At 39.9% G+C, this 25,112-nt stretch overlaps 2 protein-coding genes across 2 annotated transcripts; one reads left to right on the plus strand and one right to left on the minus strand.

Annotated features, from left to right (window-relative positions):
* Positions 1–137: 137 nt before the first annotated feature.
* LOC139469268 (protein BUD31 homolog) lies at positions 138–4,279 on the plus strand. The gene is made up of 4 exons (XM_071251412.1): positions 138–324; positions 1,241–1,363; positions 1,928–2,094; positions 3,578–4,279. The coding sequence occupies exons 1-4, from the start codon at positions 231–233 to the stop codon at positions 3,626–3,628; spliced, it is 435 nt and encodes a 144-aa protein (XP_071107513.1). The 5' UTR covers positions 138–230; the 3' UTR covers positions 3,629–4,279.
* A 1,745-nt stretch (positions 4,280–6,024) lies between these two features.
* On the minus strand, positions 6,025–24,385 carry LOC139468241 (cytokine receptor-like factor 3). The gene is made up of 8 exons (XM_071250079.1): positions 24,302–24,385; positions 22,225–22,348; positions 21,239–21,446; positions 20,106–20,193; positions 19,532–19,709; positions 14,334–14,577; positions 12,318–12,560; positions 6,025–11,385 (listed from the first exon to the last, which is right to left on the minus strand). Exons 2-8 carry the CDS (start codon positions 22,330–22,332, stop codon positions 11,093–11,095), a joined length of 1,362 nt encoding a protein of 453 aa, XP_071106180.1. The 5' UTR covers positions 22,333–22,348; positions 24,302–24,385; the 3' UTR covers positions 6,025–11,092.
* Positions 24,386–25,112: the final 727 nt, after the last annotated feature.

Consider the following 25,112-nt stretch of genomic DNA (forward strand, 5'->3'; position numbering starts at 1 on the left):
TTCTTGTAAGAAGAAGAAAGAAACAAATAAATATATTATATTCCGGAACAATACTAAATTTCTCTTATATTTGATTCTGGAAAGCAAACTTCTAAAATACGATATTTTTAAAAAATCAATTTCTCCCTTCTCACGGAGAAATGCGAAGTTGGACGATTGCGGTTTCACACGTTATTCCACGAGATTATATTGGCAGTCGTTTTACGTTCTGAAAACACATTTAGATCAACATGCCAAAGGTAAAGAGAAGCAGGAAACCTCCCCCAGATGGATGGGAACTCATCGAACCTACTTTGGATGAACTCGATCAGAAAATGCGCGAGGGTAAATATCACTAGTGGCCATGATTATATACAGTTTTAATATTTGATTTAGGGACTGTTCTGTTTTCGATCGACTCAATAGCTGCTATTTCCATATCACCAGGCTTACATCTGATTTATAGAAAGATGCCAACAGGTTCCGAAATTAACGTAAGACTGATTGGTTAATATGGTATATTGCTACTATCAACAGCAATACCAGTCAAGCTGTCACCTTTTGTGGCTTAGTGTAAACTGGTAATTTCTGGTCAAACTAGATTTCACATGGAAGACATATTCCTAACCCTAAAATCTACACATTTTCAAATTTGAGTTCAAACCTGATTTAAGAATCTCAAACATTAAAATATCTCCGTCCGTATTGACAGACCCATAGAAGGAGTTATAAATTGAAATGCTGTCATTGTTTCTGGTGGAAAACTATTTATTGCAGTTTCTTCTAAAACTTGTACATGTTGTAAAGTGAAAGGAAGTGAACATGATGGTGATTGGAAAATCTGTTTGTTTGAACTTTTCAATCGACTCATATTTTAGAAGAAACATCATGAACCAATGACCGTAATCTGCTTGCACAGGCAGCAGTAGAAACTAACATTGAGGTCCACAAGTCCTTATAATCATGATAATGATAACATCTAGCAAAACCCTTGATAATTGACACATCTTTAACACTGACAGTAGTGAGGTTCCTTATTGGGGAGGTTACAAGTCATTAGTCTGTAACATGTGGGGCCTTTGCTTGCAAGGAAACAGTATGACAGCTGTCCCTTTAGCTCACAGTGCTTGAAGTTTGGGGCATGAGTTTGTTCTTGATCTACGCTCTTGCCACTAATTGGAATCCAAAAAAGTATGCCCATCTTAAATGAGTCGATTTTTAAATTCTACTTATGTGCTGTAATCAATTTGTTTCTTTTTAGCTGAAACAGAGCCACATGAGGGAAAGAGGAAGGTGGAGGCACTGTGGCCAATATTTCGCATTCACCATCAGAAATCTCGATATCTGTATGATCTGTTCTACAGGAGAAAAGCTATCAGTAGAGGTGAGACTTATTAGTAGGGATTACATTCACCAATAGATGATGCAACACATGATGATGGTGCAACTGTTGACGGCAGAAACAACAACAACAACAAAGATTTACTAAACCGTATTGCTGTAACTTTACTATTTGCTGATTGATGGAATAAAAACACTTTTAATCATCACATCTTACTCAGACCCAGACTACGCCTTGGTGATGCAACTGTAACATTGCTGACTTTATTATAGAAGCTGAATAATGAATCACTGGCCATGCTTTCTTGGCAGCATTTTTTTCAGGGAAATCTGGGGGTGGTGGGGTAACCTATTGGTTCTACATGGGTAGAATGTGTGAAACCTATTTCTGGAGTCCCTTGCCATGATATTGCTGCAATATTGGTAAAAGCGTCATAAAACCAAACTCACTCACTTCAAGAAATTTCATTTTGAAATTTTCGATTGTAGGTACCCCCTTATTAAATGAATATTCAACTTACATAATTTCAACCTAAGACTGGTTACTATGGTAACAGAATTTTGTGAATGTTTTGACAACTAAGCAAATACTTTGGTATGATTCCAGAATTGTATGAGTACTGCCTGAAGGAGGGAATAGCAGACAAGAACCTGATAGCCAAGTGGAAGAAACAAGGCTATGAGAACTTATGCTGCCTCCGCTGTATCCAGGTACGCGACACCAACTTCGCTACCAACTGTATCTGCAGAGTACCTAAAGGCAAACTGGAAACTGTAAGTGTTCTTCATTCATTTTTGTAAACAAGTTCACTTGATAAAATTGAGTAATCCCATTTCTGATCAGTTAAACTTGAAACAATCCATCTCAAAACCAGTGTGACCATTATCATGGTTATGAAACACTATTGTATGCATATTCCCGAAACAAACTGATTGATCTTTCTGTGTCCATCGTTAAAACCATGACTATGAAGTTCAGGTGGAATGACATTCATATTTTATTTCTTGCTGACAGTTTGGCTGTTGTGGAGAATAAATCATACGGATAAAGTAATGTGTTACTTCATGTCAATATTTTTCAAAATCCAAAGGACTGAGATGAATAAATATAGTGGTTACTGATTTGGATGTTTTACATTGTACATTGATTTATTTTGTATGGTTGGTCTGACACACATGGAGTAGGTCTTCAGCAACCCATGCTTGTTGTAAGAGGCGACTGACAGGATCGGCTGGTCAGGCTTGCTGACTTGGTTGATGCATGTCATCATATCCCAACTGTGTGGTTTGATGCTCATGATGTCAATCACTGGATTGTCTGGTCCAGACTCTTATTTACAGACTGCCGTCATATAGCTGGAATATTGCTGAGTACAGCATTAAACAACAAACTAACACATGGAAAGTATTGGTAAGGCCCATTCATGGTATCCTGGATGGATCGTATCCTGAAATAAATCAAACTAATTGTAGCCAACCCTATTGGTTATTGTTTCTACTTCTATTGTGTGTACATTATTTCAAAAAGACCTTCACCGGAATAATATCATGTTGCATCGTTATGATATATGCCAGTGATGCAAGATCATTTCTAATTATTTTTAAAATAATCCAGGAACAAATGATAAAGGTTTTGTGGTCTATTATTAATGAAATCACTGCTTACAACTCTTGTCCAATGGGAGATTGCTATTAAGTATTTGATCTTGACACCATTCCCTTAATATCCAGTTATTGCACTGTCACTCTTGTCTGTAATACTTAGAGGGCCTAACTCTTGCATGGCCCAGTGGTAAAAGGAGACACCTTTCACTGCAGAGTTGTGTCCCTTAGTTGTTGGTCATGGGGGTCAAGGCATAGATTCACCTTGATGTTGATCCTTGGTCTGTCAGCAGTCTGTGATTTTAGCCACTAGTCCGAAGCATGAGTCTAGTAAAAATTCTGTTTGGTCTTGTAAGCTCAGCTAATAACAATCCTTATAACACAAAACTCCTCTGAAAATGATGTTAAGAGCCATGCTCAGGCTGGTAGACCCAAAAGGTTTGGGCACAGACTGCTATCAGTACCATTTCTATGCTCATGGGCTTCACCATAGTAACAAACCTCTTTGACCTGTGTCACTTTACAATGCTTTAGGCATTCCTCCCATATTAAGCTGACATGCTGTGCTATAACTGAAATACTGTTCAAAGCTTAATACCTGATTCATCCATATCTTGGAAGGATGCCTGATATCAATTTCTTGTTTATTTTTCAGGGAAAGATTGTTGAGTGTATACACTGTGGCTGCAGGGGCTGTTCCGGCTGATATATAGAAAAGTGGAATTTTGTTGTAACTATCTCAGAGATCATCTGACCTTTACAAGTCATGAAAATTTCACACTATTTCAATGCTCCCTTTGGGGCTTTGAAGTGTGAATACAACAAAATTTAATTTGTCTTATTTTTAACATTTGTTTGCATATTTTTAATATTTGTATTCACAATAAGAAAAAAAATGTCAGTCACAATAATGTTCCTTGCCTCATGAATAATTAGGATTGAATTTGGTATGTAGATTTTGTGAAAGGTTTTCAATCTTTTTATGTATGTAATTTGTGATCAGTTATATGTACCATAGTCTCAATCATTTCTTCATGACATTTCACTGTTACATCATGTACATATTTCTCTCTGGGTGCAATGTGTGAAGCCAATTTCTGGTGTCCCCCGCCCTGGTATTGCTGGAATATTGCTAAAAGCGGCGCAAAACCATACTCACTCACTCACTCATATTTCTCTCTCTCAACATATGTAAATATCCATGTAATATGAACCATTTCAGATAAAGAAGATTTTGTCTTTTGATCAGTACTTTAGTTGGTGAAAGATTCACTGGAGAGTATGTAATCTTCACTTTTTAGCATTAAAAGCAGTTCTGTGTGAATAAATAGAAAACAACAAAAAGGTCTTGTGGTGTTTCTTTCTTGTGTTGTCACATAATGGCCAACCAAGGAGAGGGACAACTGGGTCGGCATCACCAAGAAACTGGGTTTCATTCTCCACATGGGCACAATGTGTAAAACTCATTGTCTTGTGATGGGATGTTGTTGAGGACCACTACAAGCAGTAGAGAACCTCACTCGCTTGAATAGTAGTAACTATACGTTGTCACTGTATCACTTCTTGCTAGTTTTTGTCAATGATGAATGGGGGGCACGGGTGGCCCAGTCGTCTAAGGCGCCACGATTGGCTGTGCAGAGTTGCTTCCCTTGGGTAAGCCAGAAACCTATGATTGTGGGTTCAAATGCCTGTTCGCCCCGATTATGTTTCTATGTTTGTCAGCAATTACCCATGCTCGTGGGTTTCACCGAAGTGGTAAACGTCTGAGACCAGTACCACTTTGGGCTTTCCTCCCACATTAAGCTGACATGCCGCGATATAACTGGAATATTGTTAAAAGTGGCGTTAAGCCTAACTCACTCAATGATGAATGAGCTTTTTTGGAGAGGTGAATAAATGTATTCCAATGCCTGTAAATTTTCTGTGCGTTGTCTGATACTACCTGATACTTGAAATGAATTTCTGAATATTTAATTGACAGAATATTTAATTGATCATTGGTGCATTGAGCATGTTGAGTGAGTTGGGTTTGGTGCCGCTTTGAACAAAATTCCACTCATATCACGGCATGTCAGCTTAATGTGGGAGGAAATCCCTAAGTGAAGCAGGTCTCCGATGTTTACCAGTTTGGTGGAACCCATGTGCTAGGGTGTGTTTCCGACAAACCTAGAAACAGGATGAACCGGGAACCAAGCCACAATCATAGGTTTCTGGCATGCCCAAGGGACACACCTTTGAACAGCGGGTTGCGGTGCCTCGGACGACTGGGCCACCTATGTCTCCGAGCATGTTGAGACCAGACCGCATAATGCTGTATGTTAGATTGTCTGGAGATACCATCTGATGGCCATGTGATGTGCTGGATGTCTGATGGTTGTGTGATGTGCTGGATGTCTGATGGCCGTGTGATATGCTGGATGTCTGATGGCCGTGTGATATGCTGGATGTCTGATGGTTGTGTGATGTGCTGGATGTGACATGGCCGTGTGATGTGCTGAATGTCTGATGGTTGCGAGATATGCTGGATGTGTAATGGTTGTGTGATGTGCTGGATGTGTCATGGCTGTGTGATATGCTGGATGTCTGATGGTTGTGTGATATGCTGGATGTGTCATGGCCGTGTGATATGCTGGATGTGTCATGGCCGTGTGATATGCTGGATGTGTCATGGCCGTGTGATATTCTGGATGTCCGATGTGCTGGATGTGTCATGGCCGTGTGATATGCTGGATGTGTTATGGTCGTGAGATATGCTGGATGTGTGATGGTTGTGTGATATGCTGGATGTGTGATGGTCGTGTGATATGCTGGATGTCATGGTCGTGTGATATGCTGGATGTGTCATGGTCGTGTGATATGCTGGATGTGTCATGGTCGTGTGATATGCTGGATGTGTTATGGTCGTGTGATATGCTGGATGTGTTATGGCCGTGAGATATGCTGGATGTGTGATATGCTGGATTGGTGTGGGTTAGTAGCCATCACACATCAATGCTGTGGCAAGATCCCTCAAAGCCTGAATTCACTGAATACAAACAATTTGAAGATGTTCTTTCATTATAATATATAATTTATTTCATAATTTAGTAATGAGCATAACAATCCAGCATCCCTGATCAATATACACTTATTCCTCATGAATGGCTGTAGTCTATAATACTGCATATTCTGACACGGGAACATCAACACATCTGCTTGTACATTGCATGAGATCAGATACTTGTGGGCAGCAAATTTAACATTACAACGTTATTCCATAGTCTCACAAATGCCAAACCCTTCATTCAAGTGAAAGAGAATTGATATCAAATGAATCATTGTGTATTTTGAATTCATACAAAGCTTGGAATAGTTGAGTCAGAATGTTAAGTTTGTTTTATGGACCGGGTTTCATTTCCAATGAAGAAAAACAAAAGATCATCAAATGTCAAGGTTTGGCAAATTTGACCACAAACATGGTTCACACATTCTAGGTACTATAAAAACACATGTGAAAAACGTACCAGGACACACCTCATGGATACATAAATAATATTACCATGGTAACAGTGCATAAATAGAAAGTTCCTATTACTCTGAGGAAATTGTCTTTTGTTGACTCAAATATTCAGCATCTTGTACAGACCTGATAAAATCAAAGGTACATTTCTCACAAATCTCTTACCAGCACTTTAGATTCAAAAGTAAAACTGCCTTCTGTAGGCTGTTGCATAAAACATGGTTAGAAGGTGGTAACAAATAAAAATGTTATTTTCTGATCAGAGTATTTCTAAGTTGGGTGTAATGCTACATTCAGCAGTATTTCAGTTATATCGTGGCATGTCAGCTTTAAATGGGAGTGAGCAAGTTGGGTTTAACACCCCTTTGAACGGTATTCCAGTTATATCACGGCGTGTTAGCTTGATGTGGGAGGAAAGCCTGAACTGCAGGTCTTAGACATTTACCACTTTGGTAAAACCAACAAGCAGGTTATGGTGCTGACAAACCTAGAAACAATCTGGGCGAGAAACAATCACAAAATACAATACCTGCCACATGCACAGTAAACACAGGGCAGATTGTGTTATCAGCCCACTACTTTCAGTGTGAGTATCAGAGTAACGTGAAGGAGGTAGCATGAACTCCACTAGTATGGATCATATTTGGACTAGTACGGGATTCCTGGTACGGGTAAGGGATGCAACTCTGCACTGCCTTATCTTGACCACTGGGTCACCTGTGCATCCAACCTGTTTGTCTTATTGACATGAAGGTAGAAATGGAGTTTCTACAATCAAGAAAATGGAGGAAGACAAGAGAAAGAGTATTTAATATACTTTAATATGGTGTGGACAGTCACAATCACCAGAGTCAGAAATCATCAAAATGCTTCTCAGAATTGGTTCTGGAAAATCATGACAAACATTCATTATTTCAACCAATTCTTTCACTTACAGTGTGAGAGCCATGTTCTCAATACTCCAGTAATATCATCGAGGGGACTCCAGGACTGGGAAATAATCCTAAGCCTTCTGAACACATTAACCACTAGGCTACACCGCCACTCCTAAATCAGGCGAGCAAAGAGATGCAATGCTCTGTACAAATAGCATTGACGAGGTTTTCACAATAACGATCAAGACATATGCACAATATTTATTGAGTAAAGCATGGCACAACCTGATTGATCTAAACACAATGACGTAATCAATGTAGCAAGATATCAGTTTGCTAAAAATATATTCAATACGGTACACGAAAATGAAGAATGACCACAAATAAGGTCAACTAAACATTTCAAACATGACCTAAATTGACATGTCTGTGAAAACCCTTGACCAGTACACACAGCTGTTCAGATATAAATGCATTTCTACATGCTGCCGGGCATCATGTGGAATGTCATCATCGCCGAATTTTGTTGCTTTGAAAGGGAAGTTTTGTTATTGAAATTGATTTCATTTCTTATGAGTGAATGTTGTTTAGTGCCGCAGTTGGTAATGTTCCAACTGTAACCAGTGGATGACAGAATGAGCAATGATCAATGTAGTCAGGGTACAGTAACACACACATCACCCAGGGTCACATTTTAACCAACAGATGGCCTTCACTCACTCACTCACACACGAATGCACACAGGCACGAACACACACACACATGCATGAACACAAACACACACACACGCACAAACGCACGCACGCACACTCAGAGGAAGAAACTAATGCCATACCATTGGTGTAAGGATAATACTGCACCAATGGGATGTTTGTGTTATCCAAATCTAATGTAAGTACTTATGTCGTAACAACAGAAGTCAAGAACAAATAACAGGATGAAGAACCATTTGTTCCAAGGCAGGAAGATAATGGAATCAGTTGATTGGTATAGCGTTAACTTCATACAAATAATTAACCTTGGGTTATCTGGTATTTTGTAAGTATGAAATCCATGTACAGGTAATTTGGAGATAAACATACAATTTTCAATGTAGCGCTTGGTTACCTGTAGATTTAGCTGTGCAAAACAGAATTTGGAACCAAAGTCACAGCATATATAAGTTGCATGGAGATAAGTAAGCTTAAGTTAAGATGTGGAGAAAAGATAAAACAAAATATACACATTACAATTGTCAGCAAAACAGGCACTACACAGATTCCCCGACACTGTGGTCAAACACCAGCATTTCTATTCATCTATACAAATAGGAAGTACACATTACTGCCTTTGCAGCAATTGTTTCATATGATATCACTACACCATAACACACAATCTATACAATTCTAAATGTCCGGGAATAAGAAATTTGTGGCTTAATTCAAATCTGAAATATTAAAAAAAGTATGTAACAATTTGCATCAGAAGGCACCATATGTTTAAATTCATGATTTAGATTATTTTTTTAAATCATTCTAAAAGCTCTGTCTGGTCGCAAATGAAAAGGTGAACATTACGACACTTAATTGTGTGAAAGTTCTCAGGCACTGCTCACATTGATGTGAGCTTAAATGGAGTTTAACATCACGTTCAAGATTGCACTCATATTGTGTGTCTGCTTGTACTAGTCTGGACTACTGCCGGTTTATAGTACTAGCCCACTGAGATACCATGCCACAGTTTAACATGAATACCCCACACAGTATACTGACTCCGAGCCAACCAGTCCTTGCTTTATCCCCTTAATGCCAAGCGCCAAGCAGGGTTACAACCAATACCATCTTTTAACGTCATTTGGTTTGACATGCCCACGGATCAAACCATCAACCATCTGCTCTCCAGGCAGACGCTCTATCCACTAGGCCAAAGAATCGGTCACATCAATGAGTGAACTGGGCTTAAATGCCATGTAACAGTGTGTTAGCTACATCATGACATCTCTGTTTCATGAGCAAGGAAAGCCCAAAGTGGAGCAGGTGCTAGACATTTACCACTGTGGTGAAAGTGAAACCCAAGAGTAGGATTATAGTACAGAAAAACCAAGGATGATAACTTGGTATCTGAGCCCATTATGAGCAGATCCTAACATGACAAAGGGACGTTACTCTGCACTAATCAGCAAACACCTCAGACCTTTATTACCGATACCTAATAAGCACACCTTTTCATAATTAAAATAAGAAAACAAACACGGAAAAATAAGTTATAATCCACATCATATATACATTGTCATATAATCTCTGTCAAATGTGAAAATCATGCATCTGTAGATAAACTGCACAAGTCCCTGAAAATAACATCATTTTTATGTCAAAAGCAAGGGAAGTAACTCTTCTGGACTTGTCCATGATCCAACACCAGTGTTCGAAATAACTGCCTGCCCGTAAGCTGGTAACTTTTCTGTCGGGCTGCATGAAATTTTCCTCTACCTGCCCGAATGTCTGGCCGATAATTTTAAGCCAACTTAAATATTCAGTTTCATCATAACTCCTCGTAGATTCTCAAGTAATTATTAGCATTATTTCAACTGAATCAACACGTGTTTTGTCTCTTACTTTTCGCAATGTTTCAATATTTATAATATCTGCACGCAGGCAGGCAACATTTATTGGTCACCTGACCGACTGTCGTGTTGGGTTTTAAAATTATTTCAAACACTGTTCAACACAGACAGGCATCAATCCGAGAATGGGAACACTAGCATCAGGGTAAACAAGTCCTGGGCCGCCTGTGTATCAACTATCTCTTCAGACACATCCGCAACAATAACAACAAGAACAACAACATATAACCATGTATCTTCTACATGCAATAAGTTGTGATGTACAGATTCACTGAGAAATACAAGTCTTTCATCAATCAATAACTGATAACATGAAATTGTGAAGGAAATAGAGAATAAAGTGTATTTGAGACTGGCGCAAACAGATGATGAGCAAATGGGCTATTACACCATAGCCAGCAATATTCATCCCTATCACAGTGGCCGGTACGTGATCAGAAAACACAGTGGATGACACTAATGACAGTGTGATAGTCATGCTATGCCAACACACATCCAGGATGAGAGCTGGTCTTCTCTGAAGGCCATTGTTGCCATGCTGCCATATGATTCCTCTCTGCGTCCATCTTCCCGAGGCAAAGGAGTTAACTGACTGTAAAAGTCAAGTTTCCACCCTTGCCGAACTAGGTTGGAATTTTCGATCGTAGAGCCACTAGTGGCAATAAATAAATTATGTCCCTTCTATGTCCTTCCTACTGACCAATCAGAAACTATGATTTCTGTGTGGGTTTTCTTTCCTACAAATTTAGACTTCCAAAATGAGATGGTAAGAAAGAAGCAGATTTGTCATTGAAAGCTGACATCTTCTTGGGTCAAGAACCCATGCATTCTTCATTTAGATTTGGTAGTCAAAAGATCGCTCAGGGTTCACCTAATGCAAACTCCAATAGAGGGGTCTGATCTTCACGCAGAAAGGTATCAAATCGGAGAAGGAGATCGGATTTTAAGGAGATAGACATGGCCTCATTCCTATGTGTGTTGTCACCCATTCTCACAGCATCATTTCTAACAGCACCATATATGAACCCCTTACACTAAATGCACCCCACACAATAAATGCACCCCATATACTAAATGCAGCAGTTTCAGCAACAAAAACAACAATTTTGACTAAGTTTCAGTGTTTCAATGACTTCATTGGCCATATTTCAATGGGAACAATTAAAACAATCTTGAACAAATGAACACCACTGTTCATTCCACAGCAATCTTCCAATCTTCATGTGTAAACCTCATAGCAAAATACAGCTGATGTGCAGAGAACTGTCGACTCAGTGGCATGCCCTGCATAGGTGTCGCTGAAAAACCAGCAGCGCCCCCTTGTGGCGCTTCAGCTTTCCAATCAAATGTCACCTCTTTGTCATTGGCCTCTACACTTACTCGCACTTTCCCGTTCGGTAGGGGCTCTGTCTTAATGGTGAGCACAGATCCTTTGACTATTGGGGACAACTTTGTCTTCATCTCCTGACCATCAACATACACCTTACCTACAACATACAAGGGCATACAGAGAGATCCTTGTGGGACACATTCATCAATACACTTTACCTACAAAATACAAGGACATACAGAGAGATCCTTGAGGGACACATTCATCAATACACTTTACCTACAAAATACAAGGACATACAGAGAGATCCTTGAGGGACACATTCATCAATACACTTTACCTACAAAATACAAGGGCATACAGAGAGATCCTTGAGGGACACATTCATCAATACACTTTACCTTCAAAATACAAGGGCATAGAGAGAGATCCTTGAGGGACACATTCATCAATACACTTTACCTTCAAAATACAAGGACATATAATTATAATTCAAGTCCTGTAAATCTGACATGGTTGGTTGCATATGATTATGTCGGATTAACGAATATGTCAGATGAACGAAACTAAGCAGTATCAACGTTCATGATCAAAAATCGGACAACTACACGATAGATAACGATAGAAACACGTAATAAAAAAATGAAAAATGAAATATTCATATTGTTATGTTACATTGTTAGTGGAATATAATTTCTAAACAAGCAAACTCTGAAGCTTAAAACAACTGTTACGGACTGTATGACTGATTCAAAATACTTTGAAAAGCATAGTCTGGAATGGAAGTAGGATTAACAAGACTGATTAATGAGTGATTTGGGTAATTCGTTGCCAATTACATGTGTCGGAGTTGGAGTGCTAGACTGTCGGATTAAAGGGGTTAAATAGCACTGATTTAATCCGTTCCCATCATTAGTGTCAGCTAAAGCCGATTGTCGGATTAACGAGACTTGACTGTAATGTACTTCAGCAAGTCTCACATCCAAATCAGAGTTTCAACAGTTCATTTAGTATAACAAGCCTTTGCAATATTTTTTTTATGTCTGTGGTTCAAAGCCTAAAAAAGCAGAATCAGGCAATCTGACTCACCTCCTGTATCTACACAAACAGCACCCAAACGTCTAAGTGTATCTGCGTCATCATCCATCCATGATACTCCAACTCCATCATCAAATGATTTTTCTCCTGAATCCAAAATCCGGAAAGAGATCTGTTCCCCGGATGATATGCTTGGAACGCCTGAGTAGAGAACAGATGTCAAGGATCCTGTGATGCGTGTCGCTGTCTTGTCCTCATTACTAGTGCTGTAAGCCTTACTTTCACAGTCCCATTCTGGGGAAGAAACAGGGAGTTCACATCAGACCTCTATTCGTCAAGTTATTGCAAAAACAGAAGCAGCCCTTCACTGCCATTTCTAGAAGGAACAGACATCATTACATGTCATGCAATTCAAATGTGATACCATTACTTTCAGTTTGGTGAAAGACATGCCTCCTTCAACCGTACCCATGACCCAGATAGAGGCGCCTTACCTAGGAACCTAAAGAATTTCTTATATAATTACTTCATCTCCAATGACATCATTCATTCAATGAAACCACACACCCAATGCAGTAATAATTCTGAACCAGTCCCATTGCTCTAGCTACATTACAAAGAAAGTTATACCCACTTCCAGGTGAATAATATCACTTCTGTTTTGAACAGGAATGTGAATGGCCTTGAAAGTGAATTTGACCTTCAATATCAGTTGCAAGTATTTGAAAACATTCCCAAGGACTTTCCTCATTGATGGTAGGTGGCCTTCTATTAATATCATGAGATTATCATGGCTTGTCATACATAAGTATTCAGATAATTTAACCCTTCCCATAATGCATAAAATTTCTTGAAGACATCTCCAGAAAAAGGCAATTTAGTGTCAATGGCAAACAAACTTTACAATGAATCTTCACTGTGACCTTGAACCTTCACCGTGACCTTGACCATATATGATGGTCACTCATGATCTTCTCAAGTTAATTGATCTTCAGTAAATACTTTTTGAGATTTGTATTAAACAAACGTTTTATCAGGGCTATGATCTTGACCCCTGACATGACTGATCAATGTGTCAAAAAAGATGTGGCTGTAAGATTACCTAACATGATATGACTGAGGTGTCCAACACAGCATGGTTTCAAACAGCAAATCAATCTCATTAAAATCAGACCTTAGTCCTCGCTACCGCTAAACAAAGATCTGAAGACATCCGATTAGGGGCACGTCAGAACGACCTCTCATCCGACCAATGAGAGCATCGCTTACCAGATCATGAAAGTAACAGTCGGAATGTGTCTAATCATACAACCTCGAAAACTTTAACACGGGGTATTCCAAACGATAGTTACAGGTTTAACGACTGAATCCATACAATCTAGACCATCTATTAGCCATTCCAGAATGTTCTTTCGTTTAGGTTTCAAATTTGTAATTGAGAATTTGTCAAAATATGTTACGAAGCGTAGTCGCCAATTTGAAATTAGTGCCTTAAAGCACGAGAAAGCTGCCTTCTGATTGGTCATTCTATTGGTCGGTCAAAGTTCTCGCAAGGTCGGTCTGACGTGACCCTTAATGGGATGTCTTGTTTAGCGGTAGCGAGAACTAAGGTCTGATTTTTAATGAGATTGAACAGCAAATGTTAGGCAGAGTCTATAGTCAAAGCCAGACAAAGAGTGCCTGCATACTTTTTTCAAGGAAGAAATATCTTACCCAAACCTTTAAATGAAGTGTGTGTTTGAAACTGCTCTTTTAAATACAGAATCTCATACTTTATGTTGAATATAAGCCAAGAAATGATTTCTTTCAAAACAACAGACATGCAAGCAAACTCAAAACATTTTTCCATAGCTGGCAAAGAAAAATCACCCGTAAGTTAAAAATAATTAATATTTGCATATAGTAAACAAATAATTATTTAAATGATATACCTGTAAATGACCAGGAACTAATTTCACAATATTTGTTTGAGAAAAACAAGCCTAAGAGAATCAAGCACTCACAAAGAAGAAAGGTTGAGATACACCAAGCTATCATGTGCATAAGGGGCATGCCAGGTTTACATACGGTAATGAGGTACTGTGGTGACACCCGTGGTGGGCAGGCTCCAGGCACTCCAGGCAGACTTGGGGTCTCCTCGACCACAAATTCGGAATGAATAGATTTTATTGGTGGAGAGATGCTTCACGATGGTTTGTGTGTCGCTGCCTGTGTAACTTGTATGCCAGAGAGCATTGGCATCATCGTTATACTTTATATTGCCATACGCATGTTGGAGGCAGAATTCAGTAATATCAACATCATCATCAACCTGAGAAAATAAGATGTTAATTAATTCTCGGAAAACATTTTTAGGGTAAAAATATCATCTATACTTGTCCTAATTCGTACTAATTGCTGATATCATCTCATTCCGAAAAAGTAGTGGAAACTCCTGTGCTGTATTCCCAAGAACCGCGAAAAACATCTCACCACAACGCACCCCTCAGACGTGCCGCCACACCGGAGGCATGTGCCAAAGCCTCTCCTAGTTTGTGATATCCTTTGTCCATAATTCTCTTAAAACCTGAACTGGACCTCTCGCCTTCCTACCATACAGTAAATCAAATCGAACAAATCTCAAACTTTCCTGAGGGACCTCACGAATAACAGTGCTGGTACGTAACGATCCCAATCTTGGGGTTGCTCTGCACTCGACCGCTTCAGCATGGTCTTCAAGGCGCCATTAAACCTATCAACTAGTCCATTGCACATTGGATGATATGGAGTTGTGGTAAGCTATTTGAGAGATAGTAACCTGCTTACTTCTTTAATAACAGCAGACGTGAACTGTGGACCAATATCTGACAGCATCTCCTTTGGAACACCAACCCTGCTCTCCAACAATGCTTCAGCAACATACTTACTCTGTTTCTAGTGGAAGAGCCACAGCCTCAGGGTACCTTGTAGCTTAATCTACCAGTGAGGATGTATCTGTTACCCCTATCAGTTACCGGATTCAAAGGGCCAATCAAGTCTACAGCTATTCTTTCAAAGGGTGTAGCGATCAAGGGCATCTGTCCCAACGGGACTATTCCGACCTTGCACTTCACGATTGTCCACTGACACGTCACATGATAAACAATGACACCTCACATACCCCTGAACTCCTGGCCAACAGAACTGAGAAGTAACACTATCTAGTGTTCTCATTACTCCCATATGACCAGCCATCAATGACTCATGACACACTTTCATGACCTCTGACCTCTGACCTCCAAAGGTACTAAAGCCTGAATAACGGGAACACTGGTATGAACTTCCTTGCCAATATACTTGCGATACAGCATACCGGGTACCCTCATCTGCAAAATTTTAAGCTGTTTTTCTTTTTGTCCCTTCTTCTATCAGCTTCCTGGCCTTATCTAAGCTACTGTCATTCCTCTGCTTCTCATAAACTCTGACCTGGTAAGTGATGTACCAACAAATTTCAAAGTTTTCATAGGCCTCACTCCTACTCTTTCCCATCTCCTTTCGCTTACCCTTACGGCAAAAACATGTATGCTGGACGAGGCAATGAATCAGGATAAGTATAAATGATATTTTTACCCTAAAAAATACATATTTTTCCTTATCCTGATTCATACTAACTGCTTGAATCACACGATTGGTGGTGATCTTCTTACTTCTTGAACATCAAGCTGTAGTGGGCACCACCTCCGTACTTGTGAGAGGAGGAGAAAATCAAGAGACTTCGCAGACTTTGACGTCTGGAATTCGTCCTTTGTAAATAAATATGTCAGGCTCTGACTGGAAACAGTGATAAATCTTCCATATCTTCGGAACCAAACATAGATGATAAAGGTGGAATATGAAACTATCTGTCTGTTGACCTGGCAGTTGATTCTTGGCAATAAAATCCCAACGGAGACCCAGATGGGCTGATGCGTTGTCGCCATTGTCGAATCTAGTGCAGCAGAAATCTATGCCATGGATATATGACATTCTGGCTGCCGTAGGTAACACCACTACAACTTCTTTATTGATAGGGGAATCCCAAGGATGGCATAGGAAAGGCTTTGGGTAGAGGTCTGACCAGTTAGAGTTAGAGACCAACCCTTGACGACGTAACAGTGTAAGTCCGGCTGAAGCAGAACTGATTTGGTCGGAAATGGATTCCTGAAACTTCTGCTGGTTGACCATAGCTGACAGTAGCATACGCTCGCTGTCGGACTGTGGGGTCTTGAGGTTAGAGAGCTTCGCTTCATTAATAGAACGGGACATGGTCAATCCCAGGAAAGCTCGTGTAACTGTTGTGTCAAGTTGTGCGAGCTTCTTGTCCTCGACTCTGTAGGTCCAAAAATACATTATAGTCTTCGTCTAAATCCGGAGCCTGTAAGAATGGTGTCATGCCGTGTAAGGGTAACTTCTTAGGGTTGATGTGAGGGGTTGGTAAGCCCTGAGTCCTGGTAGTTTTGATGAAGGATGTGTTAATATTCTTTATGGCTTATAAGGTACATTTAATTGGTGGCAGAGGAGACTCGAAGTTCTCGCCAGAGAGTATCAGTAGAAGTATCAGTTGAAGGTAGATCCTTGGACTAAGAGGAGATGGGAAGACCATCTACAATCCATGTCAGCAACTCCTGGTCGGTGTAGATAAAAGGTATTTCCTCATGATGTGAGGATGTATCAGCAACTCCTGGTCGGTGTAGATAGAAGGTATTTCCTCATGACGTGAGGATGTATCAGCAACTCCTGGTCGGTGTAGATAAAAGGTATTTCCTCATGACGTGAGGATGTATCAGCAACTCCTGGTCGGTGTAGATAGAAGGTATTTCCTCATGACGTGAGGATGTATCAGCAACGCCTGGTCGGTGTAGATAGAAGGTATTTCCTCATGACGTGAGGATGTATCAGCAACTCCTGGTCGGTGTAGATAGAAGGTATTTCCTCATGACGTGAGGATGTATCAGCAACTCCTGGTCGGTGTAGATAAAAGGTATTTCCTCATGACGTGAGGATGTATCAGCAACTCCTGGTCGGTGTAGATAGAAGGTATTTCCTCATGACGTGAGGATGTATCAGCAACGCCTGGTCGGTGTAGATAGAAGGTATTTCCTCATGACGTGAGGATGTATCAGCAACTCCTGGTCGGTGTAGATAGAAGGTATTTCCTCATGACGTGAGGATGTATCAGCAACTCCTGGTCGGTGTAGATAGAAGGTATTTCCTCATGACGTGAGGATGTATCAGCAACTCCTGGTCGGTGTAGATAGAAGGTATTTCCTCATGACGTGAGGATGTATCAGCAACTCCTGGTCGGTGTAGATAGAAGGTATTTCCTCATGACGTGAGGATGTATCAGCAACTCCTGGTCGGTGTAGATAGAAGGTATTTCCTCATGATGTGAGGATTTATCAGCAACTCCTGGTCGGTGTAGATAGAAGGTATTTCCTCATGATGTGAGGATGTATCAGCAACTCCTGGTCGGTGTAGATAGAAGGTACTTCCTCATGACGTGAGGATGTATCAGCAACTCCTGGTCGGTGTAGATAGAAGGTATTTCCTCATGATGTGAGGATGTATCAGCAACTCCTGGTCGGTGTAGATAGAAGGTATTTCCTCATGACATGAGGATGTATCAGCAAAGGAAGGCTTAAACACATCCTCTTCCTGCAAAGCGCTATAGCAGAACCGTGAGAAGTGTCAGACACATGATCAAAGGAGGGAGTAGATGCGGTAGACTGTGTAGGTGGTTTGTTGAGTGTACGTTGATGCTGCATAGCAAGGATAACTTGCTGAGTAACATTAGCTACAAAGTCATTGGATGAAGAAGGTAGGGTGATAAAAGGCAGGTTGCGTGAACGTAGGAGGCTACTCAAACAACTGCGCCTGTGTAAAAGCCGTGGGTTACGTGAACAGCAGGGGTTGGGAGAAGGTCGGAGGCTGTGCAAAGGCCTGCATCTGCGCAAACATCTGGGGCTACATGAAGGCCTGGTCCTGTGTGCAGGTTTGCATGTGTGAAACCTGTGAAAGGTTCACTAGAGATGGGAGCTGAGTGGAGGTCGGCAGCTGCATGCAGGAAGCATGCTTCTGCAACTTAGAAGTCAACTTCGTGACTGCCTTGTGGATGTCTTCGTAGAACCCTCAACGACTTCTTCTTGTTCTTCTTCCTCGTTGCCTGATATTAGTTCCTCGTCTCCTGATATTAGGGATGCAGCAAAGAACTTCCCTGTTGTCTGCGAGGTAGGATTTTCATCTATGACCGCAAAGGATTTATCTCATCTGAAGAAGAAATTGTTACCATACTTTTCTTCTTTTTAGGTATGATAATACTACACACTGAGAAAGATGACTGGGCGTATTCACTTTTGATGGTCCAACTTTTTCCTCTGTACTACATACAAGTAGGCTGCTAGTCTTCTTCCCCCAGAGATGTGCAGAATCTCTACGAGTCTCTCTAGTGCATAGCTGAGGGACACATGTTGAACAGATAGGGTGTGGATCACAATGAGATTATGAGAACACAGACATTTAGCCCAGTTGGCACGAAACTGAGAGAGTGACAGGTGTATAGGCTTGGTCACTTGCTTCCGGTGAGGCTACTGCAGCTGAGGGGTGTGTTCAGGTGAGATGTTTGTCTCTGTTCTTGGCAGCACAGCGCAGGAGTTACCACTACATTTTTCGGAATGAGATGATATAAGCAACTAGTATGAGTCAGAAAAGGTAGAATAGAAGCTACTTCCAATTCAAGCAACAAAGTACAGCAGATAATAAGATCATGATTTAAAAAAATTGATTTTGTTCCACAAAGTGGTCTTAGTGTTAAGATTCATGTCCATGATAGGTCATGTGAAATGGGGTATAAAATTGTGTTCAAGAGTATTGCTGCTTGAAATAGACGGACTAATGCCAGTTTTATAGTGCTAGCTTACTGAGATACCATGCCACAGTTTAACATGTATACCCCATCCAGACTGACTCTGAGATGCCAGTCCTTGTTTTAACCCCTAAATGCCGAGAGCCATCTTTCACCATAATTTATAGTGAGGCGACCGGGGATCAAACCACCCACCTTCTGTTCTCTCGGCAGATGCTCTATCCACTAGACAATGGTCATGTATGTTAAGAGGATAGGTGTTTACTGTGGGCTTGGATATGATTGTGTTCTGATATGTTGGCTGTACATTATACTCCCAATGAACATCTAATTAATCAAGCACTAACATCTATTATCACATTTTCCCTTTTCAAAAAAGTGCATTAACAGAACACATCACACTCACCTCACTCCAATGTACAATCAGTCCTCCAGGCCGTTCTATCAAATCTGTGATCTGAACTGGCGCTGATGCTGTTACTTTGCCCTCCCTCCGAACCATATTACATATCTTTTCCTTCAAAGGACCCCTCAGTTCTACTGTAATATCAGGGACAGCTGATCGACATGGAATTTCCGGCAGGCTGAAATAAAGGCAAAGCTTAAGAAAGGTACAGCTTTGGTTTATTGCTCTTGTCAGTTGCCTCTTACTACTAAAGTGGCACATGGGGTTGTTCTCTGCCCCAGAATCCCACATGATTTGTACTTAGCAAATGGACCCGTGAAGATCTGTGTTAGAATAGGTCTTCAGCAATCCATGCTTGTCATAAGAGACTATTAATGGTATTGGGAGGTCAGGCTCACTGACTTGGCTGATGCATGTCATCATATCCGATCTGCGTGGATTGATATTCATGATGTCAATCACTGGACTGTTTGGTCCAGAGTCGTTTATTTACAGACCGTCATCATAGCTGAAATATTGGTGAGTGTGGCGTTAAACAACAAAAAAACAAAAAACTTAGTAAAAGAAGAAGTACCTGGAAAGTCCTTTTGTGTGGGGGTTGTCCTTGAACTTGATAATGCCCGCTAAGTTACTCTCAGGGTCATTTTTCAGGAGAAGTGAACCTGCATGTAGACAAGAATCACATGACTGTATCTCATTACAATCATCCTATAACTGAATTTCTGAACAGACATATCTAAAACAATTGAGACATTCATATTTTGCATATGATGAAAGTAAACACATCAGTGCTTGATACAGTAACAGCTGGAGGAACAACCTTTCCAACCAGGCTACATGTTGTATCCACCCAATCAACATTTTAGTCAGCTGTTGAGCATGAGAACTGGGGATCAATTCTATCCAAGAGTCTTGAAACACAAAACATTGGAATGCACATAAATTCACTATATACATAAGCTTGGGTGAAATTCACACTACACATAGGCTTTGGTGAAATTCACAATACGAATAAGCTAGGGTGAAATTCACAATACACATAAGCTTGGGTGAAATGCACAATATGCATGAGCTTGGATGAACATAAACTCTGGTGAAATTTACAATACACATAAGCATGGGTGAAATTCACAATACACATAAGCTTGGGGGAACATAAACTCTGTGGTGAAATTCACAATACACATAAGCTTGGGTGAAATGCACAATATGCATGAGCTTGGATGAACATAAACTCTGGTGAAATTTACAATACACATAAGGACGGGTGAAATTCACAATACACATAAGCTTGGGGGAACATAAACTCTGTGGTGAAATTCACAATACACATAAGCAAGGGTGAAATTCACAATACACATAAGCTTGGGTGAACATAAACTCTGGTGAAATTCACAATACACATAAGCTTGGGTGAAATTCACAATACACATAAGCTTGGGTGAAATTCACAACACATAAGCTTGGGTGAAATTCACAATGCAAATAAACCTTAGTGAAATTTGCAATTCAAGTACACTTGGGTGTAATTTACAATGCACATTAAAGTTGGTGAAATTCACAAAGCACATAAATTAATTTACGTGTATTCACAATACATGTAACCTGTGGTGAAATGCACAATGCACATAAGCTATTGTTACATTGTTACATGCATACTGGTCACTAACTTATAATAACCAACTATGGACAACTGTATGACCCTACCTTCTTCCATGACACTTGCTGCATTGTCAATACCCTGCTGGATCATCTCCTCACACTGTCCTAGAGGAGTCATCGCAGTCTCCTCAATACTGTCTATCTCCTGCGTCAGAGTTGACAACCGGGCATCCAAGGCTTCATTCAACACTGTCTTCAGCTCATCAAAATGAGCTTTTAATTTATTCCTGGAATTATCTGCACTTTGTTGAACCTTGAAACGAATCAAGAAAATACTTCAAAGAAATATGGTTTGAGTGTGTTTAGTGGCAAATCAAACAGTTCTTTTAGTGAGAATGAGCGAGCTGGGCTTAACGTCACACTGATCAGTATTTCAGTTGCATCTAGGCTGTCAGCTTGGTGTGGTTGGAAAGCCTGAAGTGATGCAGATCTTAGATTGTTTACTACTTTGGTGACATGAGGATGGGTTGGTGCTGACAAACCGAAAAAAATTAATCAGGGCAAATCTGGGATTTGAACCCCTGATCATAGGTTCTAATGCCCCTCAGACAGTTCTTATATGAAGACATTTGTTCCAGGAAAACCTGATAAAAAACATAGAAATTTGGGACTGGTAACTGTAAACTTTGCTAAAAATTGAAAAATGAGCCTTGAAGCACCCCTAAAATATCTCTGTTGCACCAACACATCTTGTGAGTTATTACTTAGGCCAGTGTGATGAAAGTTGAGTCCCTAGCAATAATATAGCAACAAGGAAGTTAATCAGACGAAGGATATAAGCACTACCCATGGCCATTATATTACAGAGATCATCAATAAAAACAATACTGAAGAAAGCTATTGGATTAATATAATAAATTAAGTATCCAGTCACAGCTGTAGAAATTTCCAAAGAATTAGCCTGAAAAATAAGTGGGAAATCTCCCCAAAACTACCCTATTTTTAGAAGGGCGGAAATAGGAAACAAATTTGTAAGTAACCTCGCTGATGACATGTTCTGAGAGTGGGGAACAGGTACATATACTACTAACCTGATGTTTGAGCTCTCCAAGGCTGGCAAGCAGCTCTGACAACTGGTAGCGGTGCTGGTGTGCGGAGTCTAGGATCTCCACAACACTGTGAAGCAGCTCACCACTCATCTTGTTGGTGGTACTCCTGTAGACAATGATCAGGGGTTTATCTTTGATTCCAAACTACGTGCCCATGGCAGATAAATTAGGGAAAATCAACATTTTGCTCAAAATTGGGATTTTCTTCAAGTTTATATTTTCCTAAATTTCCTGTCATTAACTGATTTGGGGCCCAATATTGGCCTCTAAGCAGGTCTAGAGGAAACCCTGATGATGCATACAGACATGCTTGTTGGGTGGGATAAATGCTATTTCCTATATTTTATATATTGATAGTCCTTCAGATATTATTAAAAAGATATTACTTGTGGAACTTCACTTCAAAATTAATTGGCATGGCTTCTACTTGAGTGACTAATTTCATATACACCAAGCTTAGTTTCCTGCCGCTTTAAACCCCCAACCTTACTATAAATAGCCTGCAAGGTTGCAGTGCTTCAGTTTTGAACAGTGACTGATACCGTAAACGCAACTGAGTGTCGAGAACTTTTTTGATAACCGTACATAAACAAGATCACCGAAGACCGTCAAACTTCATATCAACTTCATTAATAACCTTAATTTTCTGTAGTTTTATCATTTTAAAATCGAATCGAAGGCGTTTACATGTCATGTCACCCGTCATATTGACCTGTCAGATCACTCGTACATGCTCCGCCCACTCAGAGTGCGGTAGTTTTTACCGCAAATGTCCCGCTGACTATTGAGTATGCATGCATTCCTTCTGACATTTATATGTTTGAATTATGACAAAGCTTCAGTCAACTTTAGTGTATGCATAACCAGACCGTTCTATATGTGTATCCTAATACTTTTTGCCAGTGGTCCATTAAAACATTACCCAAGCAGACACTTTGTCCCAAACTCTTGAGACCTACAGCAGGTACCCTGGTAGACTCAGGTAATAGGGAGTACCTGGATAGTAAATTTGGAATCGTCCAAGCCATAGAAGGGACACAGCTAGATGCAGCACCTTACACAGCTGAGACAAAATACACATACCTACTCCATTAAAGACTACTTCTTGTTCTGTTTGTTTGTTGTTTATCAGTGCAGCAATATTCCAGCTATATGACGGCGGTCTGTAAGTAATCGAGTCTGAACCAGACAATCCAGTGATTGACATCATGAGCATTGAACATGCAATTGGGATACGATGACATGCATCAACCAAGTCAGCGTGCCTGACCACCAAATCCTGTTAGTCGCCTCTTAAGACAAGCAAGGGTTGCGGGAGACCTTTTATAACCCGGGTCTTTGAGGGTCCAAAGACAACTAGAGACACTGCATAGGTGTTCTGTCAAGCTGAAATAAACATATGAACAACTGATATTTGTAGTTACAAATATACTGAATTGTAACCATTTTGTCTTAATCTTTGGCAAGGTGTCCATAACACAAAGTCCCACCTCAAGCAAATACTTTTAAGTTCTATCCTGTATAGTTCAATGTCCAATATCTATGACCATGATAAAGATGATGAATTCATTAATAGCAATCTTCAATAATTTCAAATTTCCAAGCTGAGAAAGAGTTTACAAGAAAGACAATGTGGCATAACAGGCTCATGGTTATGACAACTGAGATCGTTGCAAGTACATAATCTCTGTGAGTAAAGCCTAGAATGATATTTTCTGACACACCTTTCTGCCATTGACAAGGGAGATAACTCAAAATAACATGTTGCGTTCGTGTACAATACAACCGGCACAGTTCGAGCACATGCGCGTTTCTTACGATACGGATCGATTGAAAAAATATTGCCAAGTATTGTGTATTAAACATGCAAACAAGGTTCTTTATCTAAGGAATGCATAATGTGTCACAGTAGATATCCGTAGCGAATATCACAAACTTTTTTGCAGTTTTTAACATTTTCATCTTTTCGAACTATTTGGTAATAATTTCGCTGTCAATATGATTGACACTGTTACTGATGGTAATGTTTGCAAATTTGAACAGCTGTATGAAATATTACCGGTGTCTTCCACAACCGTCAGAACAGCCGTGGGCTGGTTTTCAGTGCATAGGGCCCGAATGCACTTTCCTCAAGGAAGCGGCCATTGATTGAGATGCTATACCCCTAAAAGCTACTTTTTCATAAATCTTCTTTCTTGCAAAATAAATCACTTACACATTTTGTTCGAGTTACATATACTATTTGTGTAGTATAACTCATAACCTTATAAGTGTACAATTATATTCGATTCCCACAAATGAAAATAAATGACAGATTCGAAGGATAATCTAAATGCCATATACTATCCAATCCATATTAGAAAATGACACATTTAAAGGATATACTTGAAAATATATACACAAAAAATAACCTCTATAAAATGGGAAGTGGGTCCAAACTGTTCTGTTTTATTAACGTAGTGATGGAGCTACAAAATCCTCTCTGCATGCCCTGGCAAATCTGACATGGCTTACATGAAATAGCCTTCAGAGCACCTCTAACGTTTTAGTGTTAAGTGAAATTACTTTGTTAGTTTAAAATATCTTACACCCCCACACACCCAAACCTAGCTTTTCTTCTTGCATTTCACAATAAAGAAATATTCTCAAATAAAATGATCATAGCTTTCCTTCTTAAGGTAATTAACTTGTTTAGTTGTTCAGTCAATACGAACACGTCTAACATACTGCTCTATTACTCTTAATAATCGTATGAAGATATTTCCAGGTAATGTTATTTTCTCTAGTTCCATGTGATTATGGCTGACACCATTTTTTTAATAATGTCAATGCATAAAAAAGAATATTCATTGAAATACGGGAAAGATGAT

The sequence above is a fragment of the Haliotis cracherodii genome, unplaced genomic scaffold (assembly GCF_022045235.1).
Source record: "Haliotis cracherodii isolate W230 unplaced genomic scaffold, xgHalCrac1.p SCAF_2, whole genome shotgun sequence".
In the NCBI taxonomy this organism is placed as follows: Eukaryota; Metazoa; Mollusca; class Gastropoda; order Lepetellida; family Haliotidae; genus Haliotis; species Haliotis cracherodii.

Bases quoted from the DNA above. Each gene is read 5' to 3' on its own strand.
- LOC139469268 (XM_071251412.1), top strand. From the start codon at position 231: ATGCCAAAGGTAAAGAGAAGCAGGAAACCTCCCCCAGATGGATGGGAA. The intron at 1,364-1,927 runs GTGAGACTTATT...GTATGATTCCAG, and splicing joins GAGAAAAGCTATCAGTAGAG to AATTGTATGAGTACTGCCTG. The intron at 2,095-3,577 runs GTAAGTGTTCTT...TTTATTTTTCAG, and splicing joins CTAAAGGCAAACTGGAAACT to GGAAAGATTGTTGAGTGTAT.
- LOC139468241 (XM_071250079.1), bottom strand. From the start codon at position 22,332: ATGAGTGGTGAGCTGCTTCACAGTGTTGTGGAGATCCTAGACTCCGCA. The intron at 21,447-22,224 runs GTTAGTAGTATA...ATTCGTTTCAAG, and splicing joins TTGGAGAGCTCAAACATCAG to GTTCAACAAAGTGCAGATAA. The intron at 19,710-20,105 runs GTACTTCTTCTT...CCTTTATTTCAG, and splicing joins CACACAAAAGGACTTTCCAG to CCTGCCGGAAATTCCATGTC.